At 34.7% G+C, this 22,812-nt stretch overlaps 2 protein-coding genes across 10 annotated transcripts in view; one reads left to right on the top strand and one right to left on the bottom strand.

The window, feature by feature from the left end:
* The window catches only part of LOC106111416, a 50,567-nt gene extending 34,879 nt beyond the window's left edge, over window positions 1–15,688 (top strand). For 2 of the 6 annotated variants that reach the window (XM_013293498.1, XM_013293499.1), the window contains exons 3-15: window positions 2,146–2,260; window positions 3,383–3,513; window positions 3,840–3,932; window positions 4,232–4,385; window positions 6,711–6,825; window positions 8,359–8,797; window positions 9,130–9,260; window positions 9,658–9,866; window positions 9,938–10,045; window positions 10,476–10,637; window positions 11,661–11,861; window positions 13,163–13,240; window positions 14,769–15,683. In XM_013293498.1, the coding sequence (XP_013148952.1) occupies window positions 2,146–2,260; window positions 3,383–3,513; window positions 3,840–3,932; window positions 4,232–4,385; window positions 6,711–6,825; window positions 8,359–8,797; window positions 9,130–9,260; window positions 9,658–9,866; window positions 9,938–10,045; window positions 10,476–10,637; window positions 11,661–11,861; window positions 13,163–13,240; window positions 14,769–15,166 (2,334 nt within the window). In that variant the 3' untranslated portion in view covers window positions 15,167–15,683. Of the gene's footprint in view, window positions 1–2,145; window positions 2,261–3,382; window positions 3,514–3,839; window positions 3,933–4,231; window positions 4,386–6,710; window positions 6,826–8,358; window positions 8,798–9,129; window positions 9,261–9,657; window positions 9,867–9,937; window positions 10,046–10,475; window positions 10,638–11,660; window positions 11,862–13,162; window positions 13,241–14,768 lie in introns of all 6 variants that reach the window. The other 4 variants (XM_013293502.1, XM_013293500.1, XM_013293501.1 and 1 more) reach the window with 4 other exon arrangements.
* Window positions 15,689–20,315: 4,627 nt separating this feature from the next.
* The window catches only part of LOC106111394 (microtubule-associated serine/threonine-protein kinase 3), a 51,005-nt gene continuing 48,508 nt past the window's right edge, over window positions 20,316–22,812 (bottom strand). For all 4 annotated transcript variants that reach the window (XM_013293461.1, XM_013293463.1, XM_013293462.1 and 1 more), the window contains one exon: window positions 20,316–22,428. In XM_013293461.1, the coding sequence (XP_013148915.1) occupies window positions 22,267–22,428 (162 nt within the window). In that variant the 3' untranslated portion in view covers window positions 20,316–22,266. The remainder of the gene's footprint in view (window positions 22,429–22,812) is intronic.

The raw sequence follows: 22,812 nt of genomic DNA on the forward strand, positions 1-22,812 counted from the left end.
TCGCACGGGAACACCTAGTCTTTTAGTATAAATATTGTAACTTTGCTATTTCGGCGAATTCAAGTAGCCTCTTACTCCGCCACCTCATGATACCTAAAAAAGGTATTTTTATAGATAATAGCCGTAAATGTGGCTCAAATTAGAAGAACGTAAACTCAGCTTGTTTACCGAAACTCGTCTTCAATCAATAAAATTTACGAGCACTAAAAGAATTCCATTCTTTTTATCTGCAAATGAATCTTCTCCTAGTTGTAATTACGGAAAGGTGGAGAATTCAAAACTTTCCTGGAACACATGAACGTTATGGGGCAGCGAGGGAGGGGGTATATTTGTATTATAAAATCTACTACCAATAACGCCATACAATAACTGCCTCCCTCCTTAGTCCTAGGTTCATCGGCTGGCATCGCCCATATTAAAGTACAAACGAAATAAGATTCTCCCATTCTTGGGCTTTGTGGATTCCAACCAAGTGTTCTGCAAAAAGTACTTGTACTAAATATCCTAACGTTTAGTTTAACCATTACTCTTTATAAATTAAGGAAATGTTTTTTCTGATCGTGTATGTATAGCTTTATTGTGTAAGTTTTGGTTAACGTTTCGCAAACCGGGTTATCAGTGCAATGTGCCGCTGCCCGAGTCATTGAATTGGAATACATTAACGCTAGAGCGACCATGAGTTATGTACAAGTAGGACTGACGGAATAACCATAAACTACGAAATTTATACAATTCAAGATTAGAATATTTTTATCAGTTTGACTGATTCCCATGACTGGATTCGTTTTTTCCTAATCCACAAAATACCATAGATCTTTTAACGATTGTTTAAAATCGGCATAACAGTTTTCTTACTTATCGTATTATTTTAATTATTTATTCTCAACATACAAATTTCTTCATTAAAGTGTAGTCACCCTATTGTTCGAGTTACCGTGCGATGAATCGAGGGGCCAATGATTCCGTCCGCGTGCGCCGAATATCTTATCTACAAACATTACAATATTTTAAAATTTATTACTGCTATTAAGGATTAACCATGATTTATAGGACGTTCATAATAGATGCTTGACCTAAACAATGTAAGGCTTACGTAATACTGCGTGCGAAATATATGAATCAGTGAGTCATTGTTTGGGGTTTTCATAATCATTTGAATTAGTTTAATTTTAAAGGTTGTTTTTTGATTTGCATTAACTAAATACATAGTATTTTTAACCAAACGTTTTATTTTCATTTCACTTTTTCTTCAAATTATACAAGTTTAACTAAAATTTGTACACTAAAAAATCTAATACTAAAACGGTTTCCACTTTCATGAATTTATTTCACTGTACTAATACATTTTAGTTTTTACAATTATCTCTGAGTTTATCGGTAAAAATATCGATACCTTATACATCACTAACCTCGTAACGCTCTTACATCGTTCAACGAGCAATATCCGCGGAAAGATCGGAAATCAATTTGTCTTGAAATATTTTCACTCAAGTGGGATAAATAATAACTTAGCTAAGGTATCGGACTTAACTTATAACTTATAGTTTACTTCTAAGGTTAATACGTAATATTTGTAAAAATTGTATCGTTATGTATACTAAGATGGCAGCAATTACAGCAAATTTTTGAATAATTCGTTTTTTTTAAAAAGCCCGACATTTGCGTCACCCTTTAGGCTATATATTTTTACGCCACTAAACATATTAGGGGGTACATATTTTGGATAAGAACGAATGTGGGAAAGAGACCATAAGTTGCTGCCAACATCAAGAAAGCAAGATTGCCAAGTTTTTTCATGTTATGTCATTTTGACATTTGCTATTGACAATTTGACACATGTAAACAATGAAATAATTTTATGCCTATGAAATCGCACGGGAACAGCTAGTAGATAATCTACTAAAAAAATAATTTTAGATGTTAAAAAATACGATAATCCTAATAACTACCGTTCTTACTTGTAAAATTCTTTGAACATTCTATAGTCTAATAGTTAAATAAGGTTACAAGCTTTTTAACATCACGCTAAGACTGCAACGAGTTGAGGAGAAAGAGAAATAGAAAACGCGTGTGTTATAACGTGTGCATCGGCGAATCTTTTTTAAAAATATTATTAAAATTCTAACAGCATATATTTGTACACAGCTTCACTCGGAGTACCGCAGCACGTACAGATGGCACGAGTACAAGGAGCAGCAGCAGCAGGGCGTGGTGAAGCAGCCCGCGCCCACACCACCTTCCGCACTGCCCATCACCAGGGGTGAGTATGATCTTTGCTAAGTAGAAGTAACAAGTAGCGATTAGAGTAGACTAGTCAGATGACTTAGTAGACCGGACTTTGGATACAAATTCTGTCTACTGATAGAAGGCTGCGTTTCGTCTGATGAGCGTGGTGTCGGAAGCCAAATTTTAGTCCCTTTCCCTTCTCATCTATTTCATAAGAGGAAAGAATGAGAAGGGAAAGTGGATTTGACGATAAATGAGACGCATAGGACGGGGAAATATCCTTTCTATGTGTGTCTCTTTCGCCATCGATTTAGGATAGGCAACGCATCTTCAATTGCGGATGTCTTTGGGCAGCGGTAGTACTTCTGCGTAATCGGGTGACCGCTTTCTCGTTTGCCACCTTATATTATTAAAAAATTCTTCCTTCAAAAGATTCTTTCCCTGCTTTATCGCAAATCTTATTCAAAGATTGTGGTAACGGTCTTGCTAATTACAAGTCTTTATATTCGTCTAGCAGGAAGGTTAGGGGAAGATAATGAGAGGAGAAGTAGACCATTTTGTGGTCTACTGAGATTGAATCGGTGGTCGACGCTATTGGACCAGAATGGTAAACGTATTAATTCCATCAAATATCGAAAGAAAAGAAAAAGTAGAAACCATTTTAACATATTGAAACTTAATACATAAGTCATCTATTGGCCTAGTTTTGCCGGTAAACGAGGATTTCCTGCGATTTGTAGGCAACTGGTTGAGACGTTAAGAGCAGTTTGTAACCTGATTCAATCGCTGGCAAACTTTGTGAATAGCACTTAGATTACCTACAACGATATAATAAGAAATTGTCTGAAATGTTTCTTCTTTGTTAGTAAAAATGTTCTGTTGTTGAAGTTGAAGTCGACCAAAACTTTAATATCCCAACCAACTTTAATGGCACTAGATTCGGTGAAGGGATGAGCTAAATCTAATTGGTTAGCAATATCATGCTAACTCTTGATAGTTCATGTACTATCTGCAGCTCTATAATGTAAGACTTTTGCGGTTTCCATGTTTGTATAAGCTTGTATAATACTAAACTCAATACTCAAACATTCAATTGAATGGAAAACCATCAAACAAGTTTGTACGTGGTAATCCAGGAGATATGTTCTGGCTCTAGGTCCGATGGAACCGGCGATACCACGTCGCAAGAAATACCCCGGCGTGGCGTACAAGACGAACGAGATCTTCGACCCGGCGCCCGCCGACGATATTCGACCCCATCCCAATTCCGCCTACGGACGAGCTAGGGTGAGACAAAATACTACGCAATGTAGATATTTACACAGTACTTTTATGAAAGAAAGAAGCATAACCTAGAAATGTTCACGAAAATATTGTGCCTTCTAAAGTTCCTAGATCAAGTTTATTAATTTATTATAATATTAGTAAAGATTGCTCGCGACTTTGTCCGCGTGAATTTAAAAAATATAGCCTGTGTTACTCACAGATAAACTACCTTTCTACTACTAAATCGGCCCAGTAGTTTTTGAGTTATTTCAATATACAACAATAGAAATCTTTCTCTTTATAATATTTGTACATATTGATGTTGAAATATTGTTTATTTTCCATAGAGCGTTCAGAGGGATGACGTGGACAGAGCAGCGCGGCGCAGCAAGTCTGAGGGACCGCGGCAACCACGCTGGACCGACACTGTTGAGCCTAAGGTAACTTAAGGTCACCATTTAAGACCCCTCCCATTTATTTTCTAATCTTTGACTTAACTATCGCATAGCTGTTGTGCGATTGTCGATTGTTTTGCTGCTGATTGAACTGTTTAGTTGCACAACTAAAAACCGAGTTGTGTTCGCACCTCCATATTAGCTGATAGGAATCAAGGCGAGTCTAAACAGTTTTTAGATAGTATAGTTTCAGGTGTGCGCTCTTACATCAACTAATATCAAGCAACCATTCCAGTTAAGTTTATTCACTTAGAGTATTTCGTTAACTTAATCTACATTCCCAGGCTACAACAGCTCTGGGCGAGGTGCTTGCGGCCAAGGAGCCGGAGGTAGCTGTGTGCACGGAGTACCGCAACCAGTTCGCCTGGCCCAAGGATTCGGACACTCCACGCAAGAGCATCTCTATGGGCGCGCTCAAGAAAGCCGCCGTGGCTGAAGGTATGTTAAGGAAATCACAAAAGAGGTCTTGAGGTTATAACCTTCTTCGTTCCCACCAACCAGTATTAAAAAGCCTAGCAAAATTTTCATTCGAAGATTGGAGAAAGTAAAAAATGCTAAATTACGTTGAAACAAAAGAATCGTACAATTGTGGTCTTCGTGTTGTCTAATTTATTCTTTAATAACAAACAGCAGTGCACATAAATGTTTAGGACTCGTATTCAATAATTCCAAAGCAGCAATTATTTGAAGGAATTATATTAAATTGTCATATCGATCGAAGTCTTCACCTTAATTATTTTATGTGTCAGTTTCTAGTAAATATTACTAGATTATTTTATATCAGAGACTAGCTGTTCCCACGCGACTTCATCCGCATAGAATTATGAAAATTTTATTTTATTGTTTACATGACAAATGTCAAAATGACATGACATACCTTGACAATCTTGCTTCATTGATGTTGGCAACAACTTATGGTCTCTTTCCCACATTAGGATTTAATCCAAAATATTTGCCCTCTAAATTTAATGGCGTGAAAATATATAGCCTAAAGCGTGACGTAAGTGTAGGGCTTTTTATTAAAAAAAGAATTATTCAAAACTATGCAGTAATTGGTGACATCTTAGGCAACAAAGAAGTGTGTGTTTACGCTTTAATATAATTGTATAGATACATATAATGATTGAGGCGTAGTAATATCTTGAAGTGTGTAGTTGATACAGATTTAAAATTAAGAAAATAGTTTACTATATTTGAACGTTACCACTGTGTTAATGTTTGTATATTCTAAAGACTAAAATCAGCTTGCTGTCTGGAACAGACAATGGCTACTGCACGTCTTCTCTGAATAAGCTGAAAACAAAAGCTCGCCATTTTCTGATACATAAAACATTTGGATCTAGTCCACTAATGTGACCAACCTACGAAAACAATGAGAGATATGTCTTGGAAAAGTTTACTTTCGCCTTTTCTTATATGGAATAATGCATTTTTTATCCTGAGTTTTCTTTTAAGATTTCTTTTGTCTTTATTTAAATAAAAAAAATGGTATAATTTTGACATCTGACTGTTAAAACGAAATAGTGATATTCTCGGGTGATAATTGTTTTTTACTACTTTTATTTTCAACAATAGACATCATTATTTTTTATATTTTATTTATTAGCTCTATCCGTGCGGTTTAATATTTACATTTGCAAAATTCTCAATTGCAAATGTCAAAATAACTTTGCTTCCTTAATGTTGGCAGCTTGTAGTTTATAGTCCTTTCCCAAGTGAGGGTTTTTTTTTTAAATTTGTTTACTCCTTGAGTTTAATAGCGTGAATATATAACCTAAAGTGTAGGGTAGGTAGGTAAGTGTAGGGTTTTTATTAAAAAAAGAACTATTCAAAAATATGCTGTGATTGCTGACATCTTAGGCAACAAAGAAGTTTGTGTTTACTCTTTATTATAATAGTATAGACTATAAACTATAAGTAGATATAGATGGAGTCAGACAGTGAGGGATTTATTTGTAAATTACTTCTGCTTTCGGTAGATTGCCGAGCAAGCAGTTTAGAAACAATCTGCCACTTCTCAGCTGAAATCCTCCGCTGAGTATTCAAATTAGTTGTGAAGAGATGCTCAAATCTTCTTGAATACATTATCCCGAGTTATTTGTGTAACGTTTGCATAGACTAAATAATCAACTCTCTAATTGTCTATGATTCCTGACTTCTGACATTTGACATTTAGATATTTCTCATGCTTTTACATTCTAATTTTAAAATTACGATGTAGAATTTATGAAAAAAGATCCTTCTAGAATTATTTCTGTGCTACATTATGCATTAACCCCTCTTATGTAGTCTCAATTTACCGAATTACAAACGTAACCTAACCTCAAATGTCGCGTCCGTTCTCAATTCGATATTCAAATTAAAGGCCTAAAATTAGGTTAAATAGTTCTCAACCAGTTAAACATTTACGTAAAATAACCTAACCAATCTTATTTCTTACTAATAATATAAATGCGAAAGTTTAGATGGACGAATGTTTGTTAGAGTTTGTATCCTAAACAGCTGAATGGATTTCGATAAAATTTGGAATAGACATGAAGCACAGTCTGGAGGAACACGTAGGTTACTCACTTTTGGTTTTTTTTAATAACACGCGGATAAAGTCGCGGGCGAAGCCAGTATTAGTAATATTGGGATATGCAACTATAAAGGAAGAGCGTAATTTTGTCAAATAATCCCAAAGAAGTCTACAATTGAGATAAATATTATCACTTAATCAGCTTTAATATATAAATAAGTATATTAAGTAGAAATAACTTTCAGGATCAGTCGAAGCTGAACCTCTGATGAACCACGTGGACGGTGACCATGATGACCACAGACAGAAACGATACATTGAAGATTATCTGTGGAACGGCCAAAAGCCTGGAGTCCAGAGGTACGTTTGTATTTCACAATAATTCATTTGTCCATTTCAATTATAATATTAAAACTTGTATATAGTTTAATTGAATTGGACAATAATATTGATTTTAAATAAAAAAACTGATTTTATAGAATCTTTTTGCATTAATTTGCGAAAAGACTCTAAAAATCGGCTTTAGCTTAACCACTTCATTCAATGCTTAACCATTAAAAACTTTATTTTTTATTTTATTTATTTACAGTTATAGTATTAAAAATATTTTTTAAACTTTTGCTTATCATTTTAGCATGCACTTCAGTATTAGTTATATACAAAACTATGACACAAAAGTCTACAGACATCGTAAAAGAAAAAAAATCATTTCTCATCTAGCGTCAAGAACGCTTCGCTTCAGCTATAAAGCTTTTTCGCGCCCATTTAAAAACACAGGTATTAATTTTGACACTTCAAAAAACTATTTTGACACAAACGACACATGAAAAACCATAAACAATAATTATAGAATATAAAACCCGTTAAATTCCGGATATTTCCTATTTTATATTTTTACATTTTTAATGAAGTTTAGTATATGTATGTATTTGTTGGTTTTTAATTTTATTAGATGAAAAAAACTTTTTCAGGTGAAAGAAAACTAGAATGTCTACGGTTATCACTGCTAGCTTTTAATATCTATGTCTAGCTTTGTGTACTTTTCTTGCGATGAAGGAACCTTTTATCTAAACCCATACAAATTCTATGTAGCCATAGACAATAAACGAAATGACCGACGCCAAATCGCATTTTATGCGGAATCGTGATTTTGGCAAATAAATCTAATACTTTGACATTGCCAATTTCCTTGTAACCTTCACATGTCGGACAACAACATTAACGACAAGGTTGAATACAGTTTTTGTCGCAGTTTTGATTACTAGCGTCAAAGTATTTACATTCCTTTCATTTACACATTATCCAAATTCTAGCAAGACGTCTACCCTTTTTCTTGTAATTTTTATTAGATCTATATATCTCAGCTACAGTCTTCTCACAAATCCATTCATCTATGTATTTGTTGCTTTGATAAGAGTTTCCTTCACGCTCCTGTTCTGCCCCTATCACATGTAACCTTCACATCATACTGGGAACAGCAGAACAAGTCTAAATTTCGTTTTTGATATTTGCTTCAATCTAAATTTTGATCACGGTGGCGGTGTCTAGGCCGAGTAGTTTAGTCGATACAAATTAGTTCGGAATGAAAGCTAATAGTTTAACTTTTTAATAATCAATGTGTCCTGCACCTTGTCGATGTGTTTGTCATCAGACCTACTTAGATTGTTGTCGCTGTCTCACCAACACTTCCGACCCGCGCGGCCCTCGCCGCCCGCGTCCCTCCGTCCGTCTCTTTCAGGACTAACATCCTAACCTCACCATTGCGTGCTTCAGATTATTTAAAGCATGTCTACCTTACTAACCCAGCTCGAGCTCGGGCGAGCTCTTTGTTTTGCCGCATTTCATCGTCGGAGGCTCACGAGCGTTCTAAGACTGTGAACTGAAATTTTGCAGAAAATCGACGTTCCGTAGCGCGCTATCGGCCCTCATATACAACGGGGAGGATCGTTCCAAAGATAATAGGAAACGTTACAAAAGCGAGTACAAAAAGAAATTTAGACCGTTCTCTCAGTACGTGTACGAGGCATCTAAAGGGACGTTTACGAAATGCAGGGGGAAAGGGAAGTCGAATGAGGAAGCGAGCGAGAGGTTGGTGGTAGAGGCGAGCGAGAGCGGGGGGCCGGGGCCGGGGGCGGGGGCAGAGCCCGTGGCGGGGGCGGGGGCAGGGGCCGGGGCGCGGGGGGGCAAAAGCAGCGCGGGGCTGAGCGCCGCCGCCGCCGAGGACAGCGCCAACACGCTGCGCGCCGCTGGCCTGCAGCCGCTCGGCCTCGCGCAGGGTGACTCCTGGTACCGCGAGGTGCTGGACCTGCGCAAGCGAGCCGGCGAGTACAAGGTCTGCGGATTGACATCTCAACATCTATATCTCAACTCAACCCTCCGATTAGTCCTACACTTCTTCTGAAATATAAACGTACTATTGTTTCTCAACATTGTTGATTCAATAAATGTAGTGTGAGGTCTAATAAGTTTTAAATAATATTCCAAAACTCACTAAAACCGTCACTGATACCATTGCACACATCTGCCGCAATAAAGCTATCTGTGACATCTGTCAAAAGTCAAGTTAAACCCGTTTGTGGATTCACTTTTGTTATATCTATGGTTTGGCAGATGACACAAAGCGATCACGCTTCAGTCATAACAAAGTGAGCATTAATTCGACAGTATCGCGGCTGGGGAACCGAACTAGCTCCTGAACACATCACTCAGCTTTACAATAAGCAAATCGAGCTCTGGTATCAAGTCTCCCGCCGGTCCTCGCTGTCTGCCCTATCACTAGCTTCCACCAGTCACAAGTAAGTGCACTCGGTTATTCTATCAAGTGAACCGTCTGACCGGCTCGAAGGACCAACTTTTATACCGAATATATTTCTATTCAGAGACGTCTCTTTATGGATTGGTTCACTTGACACTATCTTAAGACGAATTAGCATTGAGGCTGATGCTAGCAGAATGGCTTGTGGTGCAAAATAAAGCCATTTGTTGTAGATTAGCGATCATCAGCTTAATTAGATGAAGGTAAATGTATCCCACGCAGGCTAAATATACGAGCTATGACTAGCATGTATGCAGTATTTAATAATATATAGAACAAGTAGCTCCTATCTCCGGTTATGATACCTCCGAAAAATTAAAACCTTAACCTTATTTTATAGTAAAATGCAAATAAAATGTTCAATAAATTTCTTCCAGAGCTCTCCCTCGCGATGAGAAAGACGGCAAGGAGTCAAGGAACCACTCTCCCAAGAAGTTCAGGTCGTTCCGCTCAGCACCGCATCAGTCCATTCACGCTAAATTGCAGGAGACTAAGGCCCTGGAGAGGTCTCCTCATAAGACATCGCCCCAGAAGCAGCGGAAGAAGCTGCAGGGCCATAGCTTCGACGAAGGTGCTACTCAAGAAGGTAACTTATATAAACAGAAGAATAAGAACGGAAAATCTTTAAATTTATAACTTATTTACTTGACTTTTTAGGCGCTAAAACGGAGTCGTTCAGGTCGCCGCGCCGGCGGCCGCGCTCCGCCGACCCCGCGCCCGTCGCCCGCGCACCGCACTACGAGCCGCGCCCGCACAAGCCACAAGGTACAGATTGTGCAAACATTCTCTGACCATAGATGGTATTGCCATATTACTGAGCAACAAGTTACCACAAAAACTAGGCAAACCAAGACTGTGCAGAAATGTCTAGATAAATCATTATGTTCGTAAATTCATTGCATGGATTATAACTTCAAAATATGACTCATCTTTATAAAATTGAAATGCCTTCAAAATTTAGTAATTTCATAATTTCATGACTACTTCATATTTGAAATTTAATAGACTTTAATGTAGTGGTTATGCCTAATGTTAGCATTAGTGACTTAATTTATAATGTTTTTAACTGTTATTGTACTCTGTCCTGCAACCTATTTGTCTTAAATGTGTTGTTTCTTAAAAATGTTTGACCCTTGCTTGTGTAGTTCTGAAAGTATTAAATGTTAATTTTAGAGTGGCAACATTTCTTCTGTAGGTTTGCCGTTGGGTAATAATAGAGTTAGGTCGACATCGAGGGGTGGACGGTCGCCCTCGGCGCCGAGCAAAGCTGGGGCAATAAATGGGACAAATGGGGCAATTGAGACACCCAGCCGGGGACGACGCAGTCGCAGCATTTCGAAAGTGGGCATTAAATTGGGTGCGTACGAGGCTGACAGGTGACAGTTGCGTCGACGCGCTGTTTCTTTTTTTTAGCAAAGGCATAAACGTCACCGAGCCAGCTTTATTAATTTTGTGTCTGTGACGCTTTTGTGATTCTCTATGGTCGTGGTTTTTATATTTTTCTTTCAGAATATCACCGCAAAGCTTCTAAAAGCTTTAAGTGTTTTAATTTAAGAGTTTTGTTGTATTTTTAATTTGTCAGTGCGTCTACGCAACTTAATGTCACAGAAAGCGCATTGGCTCACATTGGATATGGCTTAGACACAAGAGTGGCTGTTCGTCTTGTACGTGTGGTACACAAATATTTGCACTCAAACACAAAATTTCAATGTGAAAACTTCACACTTTGTGCGGGAAACTTTCTAGTTTTAAATTTCAAATATCTTATGTTTAACTATTTCGGGGGTGTCTTTAGGTAAAATGTTTATCTTTTCTACATGATTTTGGAATAACAAAGATGTTAAAACTATTTACAGAAGTGACATGATATCTTACACTTTTTAAATGGACGGTAGTCTTCTCCTTCTAGATTATTATTAAGTGAACTATTGTTTTAGCGTAAAATCTCTGTCATCGACTTCTACAATACTATACTTACATGTAGCACAATTGTTAAAAAGTTTGAACTAGCATGATTAGAAAAGGTTTAGAATAGATCACATGAACTCTGTTTAGATTTTATTTTGCATGTAATTCTTAGCGCCATTATTTGAATTTTTATATATTTAAAACAAATTCTAATAAGGGTCTAAGAATAAACCAACGCCTATTTCCGTGAACGTAGAACTTCCTTATTGATGTTGCCTGTTTCGGAAATTGTTAGAGGTAGCCACTATCATTTTAACCCTTTGAGTAATTTGTCCTTTTTTTACCGTCAATCCAATCTGGATTACATGATCTATGATAATTTAAAAAGAGAACAAAAGTGTAGGTTTCAAAGAAACTTGTTGATTTGTTTTTTTTTTATTTATATTAACCTATCTACCAACCTGACTTCCAGACGATGACGTTCCCGCTCACCGCAGCGCGTCCGTCGCAAAGGACCACTTCTTCGACGACTCGCCCGTAGTGAAGTCTCCACCGGAGCCGACCCGCGTGAAGTCCCCGGAGCAGTTGAACATGCGCTCCCCGGACCCTGTCAACTGGACCGTGCCTCTCGACACCGGCAAGACGTTCACCGTCACGCAAAACGTCAAAAGCGGTGAGTCCAATCTCCTTGCCAGATTGGCGGCAAATATTTTTAGGTTAAGTTAGTTTCATAATCTGTGAAACTGCGTTTTACGCATACGTTGTTTTTTAAATTTAATATATTGTTAATGTAAGATATTTTGCATTCCTGTTGGGTTAAGAATATTTTGTAAGTTACATCGTAAAATTAGTTTCACTAAAAGAGTATCTTTTTCATTACACTTTATGGTAATGGTTTCACTGTCTATGGGTTTCTTATTTATATTTTTATTTAATGGTTTAATAATTTTATATATAAATTCAATTATTTGTTGGAATATAGTAACATGATTTTAATATCTAATCATACTATTTATATTTATGTGTAATTTTGTATTTAACCGAATCTAGTTTATAGGTTATGCCAAAGAGCGTGAAAATTATATAGTGTTTAGTAAACATTTGTTTGTAATATTTGTACAATTTTTCATACATGAATGACAAAAGTAACTCGCAGTGTAACAAGTTAATAACTTTTGAAGACAAAATAAAAAACAAAATGGCGGTCTATGATCAAGATACTCTTAATAGTACATTAATCGGTAAGAATAATGTCTATAGTTCGTGTAGGAGTTCCAATGTTACTTCAGTATCCACAGTTGATTAATAAACGTTTTTTAATTAAAAAAAACCTGTCAACTCTTGATACCGATGATTTAATTCGAAAAAAAATCAAAGCCATCACACTGCCATGTCATTGACAGTTAGCAGATCCATAACACTCATTCTACCATTTTCTACCAACGTGTGTATAGCAACCCCACACTAGAGTACGTAGAAGGCTTGCAACACTGACACGAAAAACAAAACACAATAAAATCATGCGCAGAGTACAGCGGAACACGATGTTAAAACTGTTAATAAAACACTCATTAAAATAATTTTCTATCATCCATTTTGTTTTCGCATCATTGTTGTTGCGTTCTCGTTTATTTTCCGTTTTTAATTAATTTAAAAATTACTTCAAACCTTAATTATTATTTACAATATAATTTGATTTTTCATGTGAACTTTGAGTCTATTCACGTAGTGCCTTATATCGAGTAATACTGGAAATGGTATGAATTAAACGAAATTCGACGAAGCGAAATGCGATACAGTTATGAGCTCTTTCTCTTTGATTAGAAAGGGACGGCATGACATATCTGTATTGTCTCTTTCGTCATAATGTTTCATTTCCAGTGTGTTCGGTTCTAAAGATTTATTTTGTGGTCGTAGTTTGTAGCGTGTGTTCTCACTTCATCCAAGCCATACAAATCACTCACCATATTTCAGATGAGAGCGTAAAGCGCCCTAGCTCTGAGTTTAAGGCTGGCTCCGTGGCCGAAGAGGTGCCATCCGTGAAGCCGGCAGGTACGACGAACATCGCCACCGCGTAGACCATCGGCCATACACGTTTTAATGAGTGTGACAGACGCCAGTGCGACAATGAACTCTAACACGTTGACTTAAAGTCGATATTTAGAATTCACTGTCGCGACACACGATCGACACCAGATTATATAAATGTGTTTTATATTATATCTATTGAATAGTTCATGATTAAATTGTGTTAATCCAATAATTGAGATGCTTTTTTATTTTGACCGTACTCCGCTGAGACGTCGACGTCACGTATGTATTCACTTGACTGTGTGTGTGTCTCTTTCGATGTTTGCGCGCACTCTCACTGTATGGCACTTGATATAACCTCTATCCATGTCATAAATCGTTCGTGCATGCCTGTCCTATCGATCTCGACGAGGAGCTGCTGACAGTTACCGAAGGTTTCCGATAGTTGCCGACAGTAACCGACAGTTACCGAAGCTTACCGATGGTTGCCGACAGTAACCGACGGCGGCTCCTCGGACTCATTTCTATGCTGTTACTATAGGCTGGCTTCTTCGCTAACCCCTTATGACTTCTCATAGTAATCCTCAGGTGTCATAACATAAATCATTAACATAATCGCATGAATATCGGCAAAAATAAGAAAAAATATTAATAACATTTAGCTTAGGATGTTTATACCAGCATGTAAAGGCAAAGTTAAAGTTTTTAATAGTTTAGTATTTTATGCAAAAATTTTAAATGTTTTTTTCCGTCACAAAGTAGACGTTCAATTATATTAAAGAACGAAATGACTAGAATCCTATAGAATAGCTTGCATACCCAATAAAGATGACACAAAGTTATTGTATAATTCTAGAAATGTGAATATTATAATTTAGAAAATGAAATTCGAAAATGGAAATATACAGACAGTTAATCAAAAAATAACGGAAGTAAGTACTATCTTTTACGAAACAAAAAAATATAATTAACAAAATTAAAAGAAAAATCCAAATCGTATATATTTGTTACTAATTATAAAAAGGTAAATTAAAAATATATAATTACCACTAAGATTTATCAATTTTAAACATAATTTCACTACTACTGTAAGCTACCACTTTTATAAGCTGGCAGTCATATCTCATATTATATCTGAAAAAAAAATAATAAAATTTTTTGGACCAATGTTTCGACTGTGAATATTATCGTAATTAGTTCACACAACAAAATCGGTTTTCAATCAAATAATTTAATCCAAAAACTTATTCAAACTTCCCTAAATAATTTAAGATTCCTTTTTTAGTTGTTAAAAAAATTTGGAGTAATTGGTTGAATTACTTGTATAGTAACGAATATATACGGCTTTTATTCTCTTAAATTATTAAGAAAATTGATGTTGCATATCTGTGCTTATTGGATGTGTGTTGAAATATATCTAAATTCTTGTGTATCTACGTTGTGTATGTTTAGCGTTTGTTCAGAAAAAAATATAGATATTCTAATCTATTTTTATTTCTTTAAAAATTAACCTCAAAAACTTTTGAAATAAATATAACAACTGTTACAGAAATCGCTCCGATACACCATCAGCAAATGTCACCGATACGATCGCTGAAAAAGAGCGAATCTCCAACGAGTCTCAGCAAGCGGACTGACAAAACTCCCACAACACCGATCAGCCTCACTCCTATAGACGAGACGAAGGCTTTAGATATGAATAAAGTTAACGGTATAAACGGTATCGATAGTAATCAATTGACTCCTGAAACTCCAGTAAAGGAAACTATAAAAGAAAAAGAGGTCGTGAAGAAATCGACTGAAGCGACTCAGAAAGCACCCGGTGTGGTCGATACCACGGTTGTCAATGAGCCTAACACAGGCGGGTTGACTGCGGCCGAGGTGCTTGATAGAGCTCGCAATAGATTCGATAAATTCTGGGGCAAGAAAGAGGAAGACACTGTTTAGTCTGATCCGTTTAATAAATCGATGAATTGTGACAGTTGAAAATAATTTTAGCTAGCAACACCACTAAAAGTCAAAACTTTGGAATAAAAGTACCACAGACAAAACGCGTTCCGTTTCACGTTTGTTTTCAAAATGTCACAATTTTCGACTGTTTCGCGGTATTTAAACTAGAGCTTGCTTCACAACGTTATACGATGAGTTGTATTTATTTAATGTTGCCCAAAATACATGAGTCTTGAACAGGAGTGTGGTGGCTTAATAAAGTAGAACACATGTAAAGGAATAGGTTGGTTATGTGATTTTTTTTCTTAGAATTAATTTTATTTGCTTTAAGACAATCTGTATCGAATATAGATAAGATCTTGCAACCTTCATTCATTTAATATTAAGTATATATTCGTTATTTATGTAATTATATTTCGCAGGCAGTCATTTTACATGAACCTATTGGTGGTTTATTTTATTTACATATTTGCTGTCATATTATTCATTTACTAGTTTTTTTTCTATATTTTTGACCGACTTCCCTAAAGAAGGAGGTACTCAATTCGTCTGTATGTTTTTTTTTATATTCTAAAATCATAATTAATAATTCGCAATGTTTTTACCAAAAGTTAAGGAATTTTTAATGTTATCTAAATTTTAAATTCAATTGAATATTAATATTTTTCATTTATATTTACCAAAGCTACTAAAATTAATGCTTTTAAATATAACGGACTATAAATAATTGAACTAAAAATCCTTTGAATACGTACGACGGTTTGATAATTTATATTTTGGATACAAATAAAATCAACAAGGCATTGTATACTTAGATGACACAACTGAGCCGTCCAAAATAGTATTTTTTGCAAACCGGTATTTAATAATTACGCTCCTTCCTTTTTCCGTAAAATAACGATTTTTAAAAAAGTAGAGCTTCAATATTTTTTATCTGTAGAAAACAAATCACAGATGCCATAATCTGTGTAACGTTTTAGCGCGAAATTTACACGAGTTAGATTTATTATACTACATTTATAACTAAAATTAGCTTGATATTAACTATAATGGAAACATTGCGATATTTTTGTCGCTTTTGTTTATCTGATAGCGATTTTAATGTATCGCTGTTCGGTAGTTTCTGTCGAAAAATTAATATGTTGGAGAAAATATTCGCCTGCTTAAATATTACGATAAAAGAAACAGATTATCCTAATACGATTTGTTACAAGTGCGTCGTGAAAATTGAAGGTTATTACGATTTTATTACGTCTGTAAAGAAATGCCACGAAATTATCGAAAGTAAAAAGTCAAACGACAAACGTAGCGTACGTTCACAATTGAAAAATGTCCCACTACAAAGCGACGTTAATAACATCGTAGAGATGGACTTAAAGATTTCGACTTCGCTTTTCTCGTGTTTTTCATCCGAATTTGTTTTAAATCGTACCAATGATACTATGTTAAAAAGTCTGCGCGTAATGTGTCGTGAAGCTCTTAATGAAAATGTTACAAAAAAACGTAAGAAAGGTCGAAGACAATCCAAAGACATGTTCGAATCTCTCTCACAAGACGAAGTAACGTCAGTAAAATAATTATCCCATTATTTTAAACTTTCAGATCTTAAATGATCATTATTTATGTTTTATTATGTAAGTGTTACGTTTACCACAACAATTTATTGAACGTTGTTCCTAAAGTAAATAATTATTTAATGTAACAATATTGTATGAGATTCCGTAGTGACAGGGTAAGGTATGTCTCATTGTAAAAATGCAGTGTAAACTATGTTCAGTGAAGTTTTCCGTGAAACAAGAGTAATCCAAAATTATTTTTATATTTTCTTTTACTCCACATTCCACTATAGCTTGAAAATTTTGCAACAGAAATTATTTTTGTTTTAAACATTTAAAAGTATCCTATACTAATAGCTAATGTTTTTTTTCTTTTCAATTTCACTGTACAAAGTTTATCCTGGATTTATAATAACACATAATGTTCGAATGGCCGAATTGTTTACTTTAACACTTGTATGGACATGTATCTTGCTAATTTTCCATTCAAACTTTATGGCGGCTCTGAATTTTAAAATTGCAAGAACATAAGTATTTTTTGATTCCAAACATCTTGACGTTCGAAACATTCGCACGAGTCAGAACACAGTTTTGGAATATGGGGTATATTAAGCTGCTTATTGAAGCGAATACCGAGTTCACATCGACGTAACTAACAACCGAGCCGGCATAAAGTTTGCATCTTATTATAGTTTGTAAGTATTTGTGTAATTTTGTAGCAATCACTTAGCGTGTTTTCTAAGAAACCTTCCCCAATTGAGTAATCTTGTGAAATTGTAATCCTAAAGTAATTTGATGTCTTGAGTTTTAAGGTTATATTGTATTGAATAATTGCGTAATTACTGTTTATGAAGCGAACTGGGATTGTTTTTACAAAGATTATTTGAAACCTTTTTTACTGGTACAACAAAACTTGAAAACATACTTCTAAGCGTTACCACGATTTACGAGAGCATTGGTAATAGATTTGAGCAGCGCCTTTATCGGGAAAAAAGTACACTAGTAAATCTCTTGTTGCGTTCCATTACGTATAATTCCTCATTTTGAGCGTAAATTATTTAAAAAAGGTTTCAAATAAATCTAAGTGTTGTTTTAATTTGCTGTCTTTAAACCAAATTCGTCCATTGTGTTTCTATTATCCTATAATATTGTTTTTCCGCGCACAAATTCTCTGGTTCATTTCGTGGCCCGAACGTTCTGCCTGTTAGTCCGGATTGTGACGTCATTAGCTTTGCTACGGATTCGATAGAGCGTGTTGATTTTCAGTTTGTTACATCAAAAATGAACACATCAATAAAATTTTGAAAATACGTGGTCTTTTTATTTGAAAACCTATTCCAATCCATCTTGAATTAAAGCCTTTTTTTTATATATTATCTGAAGATCTTATAGTTTAGGCTACGTAGTTGAGAAAGTAAAATTATGTGTAACTTTGTCTAAAGTTGTTTAATTTTTCTGCGACTGACAAATTTTATTCATTTGATATTTCCTAAATTATTAAGAATAATATTGTTCAAAAGGAATTTATAATCTATATTAAATTCTCTGGATGATGCGTTGTAAGTGAGGTAAACATTGATATTTCTGAAGAAAAAGTGGTTATTGTGCGACAACCCTACGGCATAGATAAATGAATTTAATAAATTTAACACGCTCACTGCGTAACAGGCCGATATCGGCCTAACGAGGTACTTAATCTGGTCTAAAAAGACCTGCCACGCATTGGCGGAAATGTAATTGGGGGCGTATTGGCCCGCCGCGCACCAGATGAAGAAATATTTTACTTGCCGCAGTAAACGTGTATAGTTTAGGCTTCGTGAGCCTTAAAAGCAACAAGTCCTAACTTTAACAGCCTTATCGACATGCTTTATTGCAATTTACTGAAAAACTACTAGATGGATTTTAATTTTGGAAAAAATGGTAGCAAATTAAACGCTCCAGACGTGGTCTAAAAAAAGTTGACATTCGGACATTCAGGTACTGAGATATGCGGTACCAAAAATAGAAAAAAAGACAAGAATCCAAGAGATGGTTCTCTATTCGTTTGTTTTCTGGAAGTCGGGGTAAAAGTAAAGAAAAACACTAGTATAGTTGTTTCAAAAGTTTATTTCGTATCGGTATCGATTCGTACACAATTACATCTAGAGACGATACACCCTCGTTCGACATTATACATAAAATCACATTTAAATTATATCTAGTCATACAATTATTAAAAATTACAACATTTATGGCTGGCAAAGAGAAACATTCAAATAATACTACAAGTAAAGCTTATGAGATGCGACGAAACGAATCTAGAGCAACGATTATTTTTTTACCTAACTTACCTTATTACAATTTAATCTTTGAGCATAATGGGAACTGTCCCGCTCTGTTACATAGATTAAATACACTAACAGATTGGCAGTTAAGTATAAACTGTAACGCAATAAAAGCTACAAAAACATACATTACTAAACTTGCAGATTTTATTTATCAGAGAAATTAAACATATAAAAAAAACTCATTCTTCAGTAACTTTACAGAAAAAAAAATTACATTTGCCAATCTACTAGTACACAATCTAAACTTAGATTTAAGCTGAGAATAACAAAATCTATAATAATTCAAAGCTATGGTCCCGAAAAACAATTTTATTATGCACAGAGCTAAGAAAATTCATCGTCTCTGTTGGTCATTCTTACGCGAAAAGTAAATTACAAATATAGCAAATACATCTCAATAAAATTAATTAATAAATATACAATCGGGTAAATAAAAACTTTTTATCATTACCCTGTGTTACCATGCGTGAAAATCTGAAAACACATTTTGCAGGCAATTTACATTCATTCAACCATTGAGTATTCACAACTTTAAACATAAAAAAGATAAAACAGATTAGAAAAGCACAAAAGATACAACAAAAAATGAAAAATACATACTAATTAAAATGTATACATTCCGATTAGAAATACAATATTACATTTAAAGAATACAAAGCATATAAAAGTAACTTAAAATTCAATAAACGCAAAAATATTCGACTTTTAAACACCTTATTGATTCTTGTAATTAAACAAGAATAGACAAGACGTTTAACTATAGACAATAACATTTTACTCTAAGTAAAATTCGGCCATAAACAACAGAAGTATTAAAAAGAGGTCTTGAACAGAAACTAAGAATATGAAATTAAAAATGTTTAACAATTAAACGAATTAAAAACAATTATGGAAGACAAATTATAAAAAAAAAAATCAAAATAACAGATTAAAAACTTATTTAATTATTTATAAAAAGTGTTAGAGACAAAGAAATCATCGGCATCAGATGTTAAGAACAATGGTTCGTAAAATCACGGTTTTATCATTTTTGTTAAAAAAATTGACCTTGGCCTGGTAAAAAAATGTTTGCATATTACGAAAAAAAATAATCAATTTAAAAGGAAATTGAAGCCGAGGCCAGGAATTTTTTTATTCATACTAAAGAGATGGAATTTTCGGATTTTATTACTGGCAGTACAGAAAGACCTCAAAAAAAGTAAAAGGCAATGTTTTTAATTATGGCACAGTTATGGGTCGATGAAATGTTAATAAAAATATATACAAGTATAGAACAATGAAAATAAGAAATGAAAAAACACAACCTAAATTTTATATAATAGGTATGAATTAAAATATCACACAATGTTCCTAAATCTAAAGGATACGAGAAATTCGCGAAAAATTAATACAAAAAGCGTGTAATTCTTAGAATTTTTTTAGAAAAAATAACCTTTACGCCTCAACAATAATACTGGAAAATAAAACAATTTATAAAAGTTAAACACTTTCAATGCTAGTTTTTGTAAGAATGAAATTTCTAGGCAAATCTGCAGTTAAATTGATAAACATTTCATACTATACAAAGCCTCAATAATTCAAAAACATGTCATAAGATTTGTTTCCACTGCAGAAAAACATGTTGAGTAACAAAATTTAACAATGAACAGTAATTACTCAGCCGTAGCGTACTTTTTAAGCTTATACAATTTCACAATTTACTAATAAATCCAAATAGCCAATCAGCGAACACATTAACATAACAAACCAATAGGAAATCAATACGTCACGATGACGTGTGTACACTAACCAATCAGAACGCAATACGTCACATCTGCCATCTTTAGTATAGTCAAACAAGGATATCTGATCCGGTGTGTCGTTGCTGTTAGTTCTGTAGTATGTAAACGGACATTAAAAATGACGTAAAAATGACAAAATACCTACGCTTTTGTGATTTTTTTTAATTAACAGCGGCTTTAATGGGCTGTCATAATTTAGTTAATACCGAGTCCGATATCTTTTTCTGTCTATTAGAGAAAAAGCTAGCTTTTTATAACGTTCATTTTGGTTTTCATCACGACTTGTAGACAATTCTTTAAATGTAGACAATATACATAGATTTTTTTAAATTTTGGTACTAATTTTTCACGTAACCAACAGCATTATTATATTTTTTAATCTGTTAGACATTTATAACCTCAAAATCATTAAGAGATCAGCTGAAAATAGTTACAGTTCTTCTAAACACTAAGTATAGTCTAAAAAAAGCTAACATTACATTCCTATACAACACCGAAGACATTTAGTAGAAAAAATTGCTTATAGTGGTACAAACTTATTTGGCCCATAGATGGCGCTGTTATCGCGATTACCTTTGCCAGAAAAAAACAGTCGTAGAATTTGACACACACAAAAACAGACAAAGAATTAATTAGCCACAGTCCGCCAAACAATTTATGACACAGAGGGGGCGCTAGTGTGCTAAAGTAACTTTCACTGACACCGGGTCAGACAAATTTGTCGGTCTATATTACAGAAAACAAAACGAACAATTTAGTATCATCTACCGGGCCAGATAAATTTGTCGCACTGTGCCCTAATAAAATCGTAGACACATATAGTAGTAAAAATAGAATCTGTCACATTACAGACGAATTACTAATATTAATTTGATTATGAAGACATTTACGGCCGAATACTGAAATAATTCAAAGCGTCTAAAGCGATAGAGCTACGTTTTAACTGCAAATACTTTTTTGACCTCAGTCAGATTGTAAGCGCTTACGAAGTATTTAAAATTCGTTTCAGTATTTGGCCGTTTATAAAGAATACACTCATATTATAAAATACTCTCGCCTTATTATAGTTATTTTAAGGCGAGAATTTTCACTTCCTTGACAATATTAAGAAATTACTCAATAACTCGATGGAATTATGTTTAGTAACAAGAGAATGAATGAATTAGTGAACGACTTAGTGAATGACTTTGTAAAAATATTCTTGGTGGTTTTAAAAAGAGGGAGACAAATGCTGATTTTGTTCTCAATCTGATGTTATAGGTAGATCTTTGGTTCGTCGGATTTGCTAATTACGACCTTAAACGAAAGACATAAGGTGTAATATTCAGTACATTGAATTTCAAAGTCGAAGTTGTTTTATATAAAAGTCGAAAATAGTATAAATATCGATGGAGGCGTTACTCACGAGGCCACGCCCCTTGTTGTTTATTGGTTCATTTCTCGCCGGAGGAGGAGCTGGACGCGCGGCCACGCCCCTTCTTCGTCTTCTTGTCTTCTACGATGTCAGTCTTCTCGCATGCTCGCTCGGGCGCGGGTTCGTTCGGTTTAGGAGGCAACGCGACCACAACTTGTGGGATTGGAGGGTTATTTTGACCCTGTAAAATTCAATAGATTCCTTAGATTTTACATAAATGTAATGGTCTAGAATTCCAGCTTGCTCACAGACAGTAGAGAATATGGAAATGAAGACCTAAAGTATCTTAATTTAGAAAACTACCTACATAATTACTTCAAGTATTGATTTTGTTAATTCAATTAGGTAACCATAAATGTAATTTTCGATACCTAAGATTTCCTCTAAAAAAAATATGTCCTCTAAATAATATATAAATATCCTCTAAATTTCGTTGGACAATCGGTTGCTCAGGGGTTAAGCACTTTATAATCTGATCAATACCTGTTCTTGGGTTCGAATCCCGCCATGTATTCATGAGTTTAATTTTTTTATTTCATATGTACAGTTACACGACATTCTTATC

Source organism: Papilio polytes, unplaced genomic scaffold (assembly GCF_000836215.1).
Source record: "Papilio polytes unplaced genomic scaffold, Ppol_1.0 DF824169.1, whole genome shotgun sequence".
Classification (NCBI taxonomy): domain Eukaryota; kingdom Metazoa; phylum Arthropoda; class Insecta; order Lepidoptera; family Papilionidae; genus Papilio; species Papilio polytes.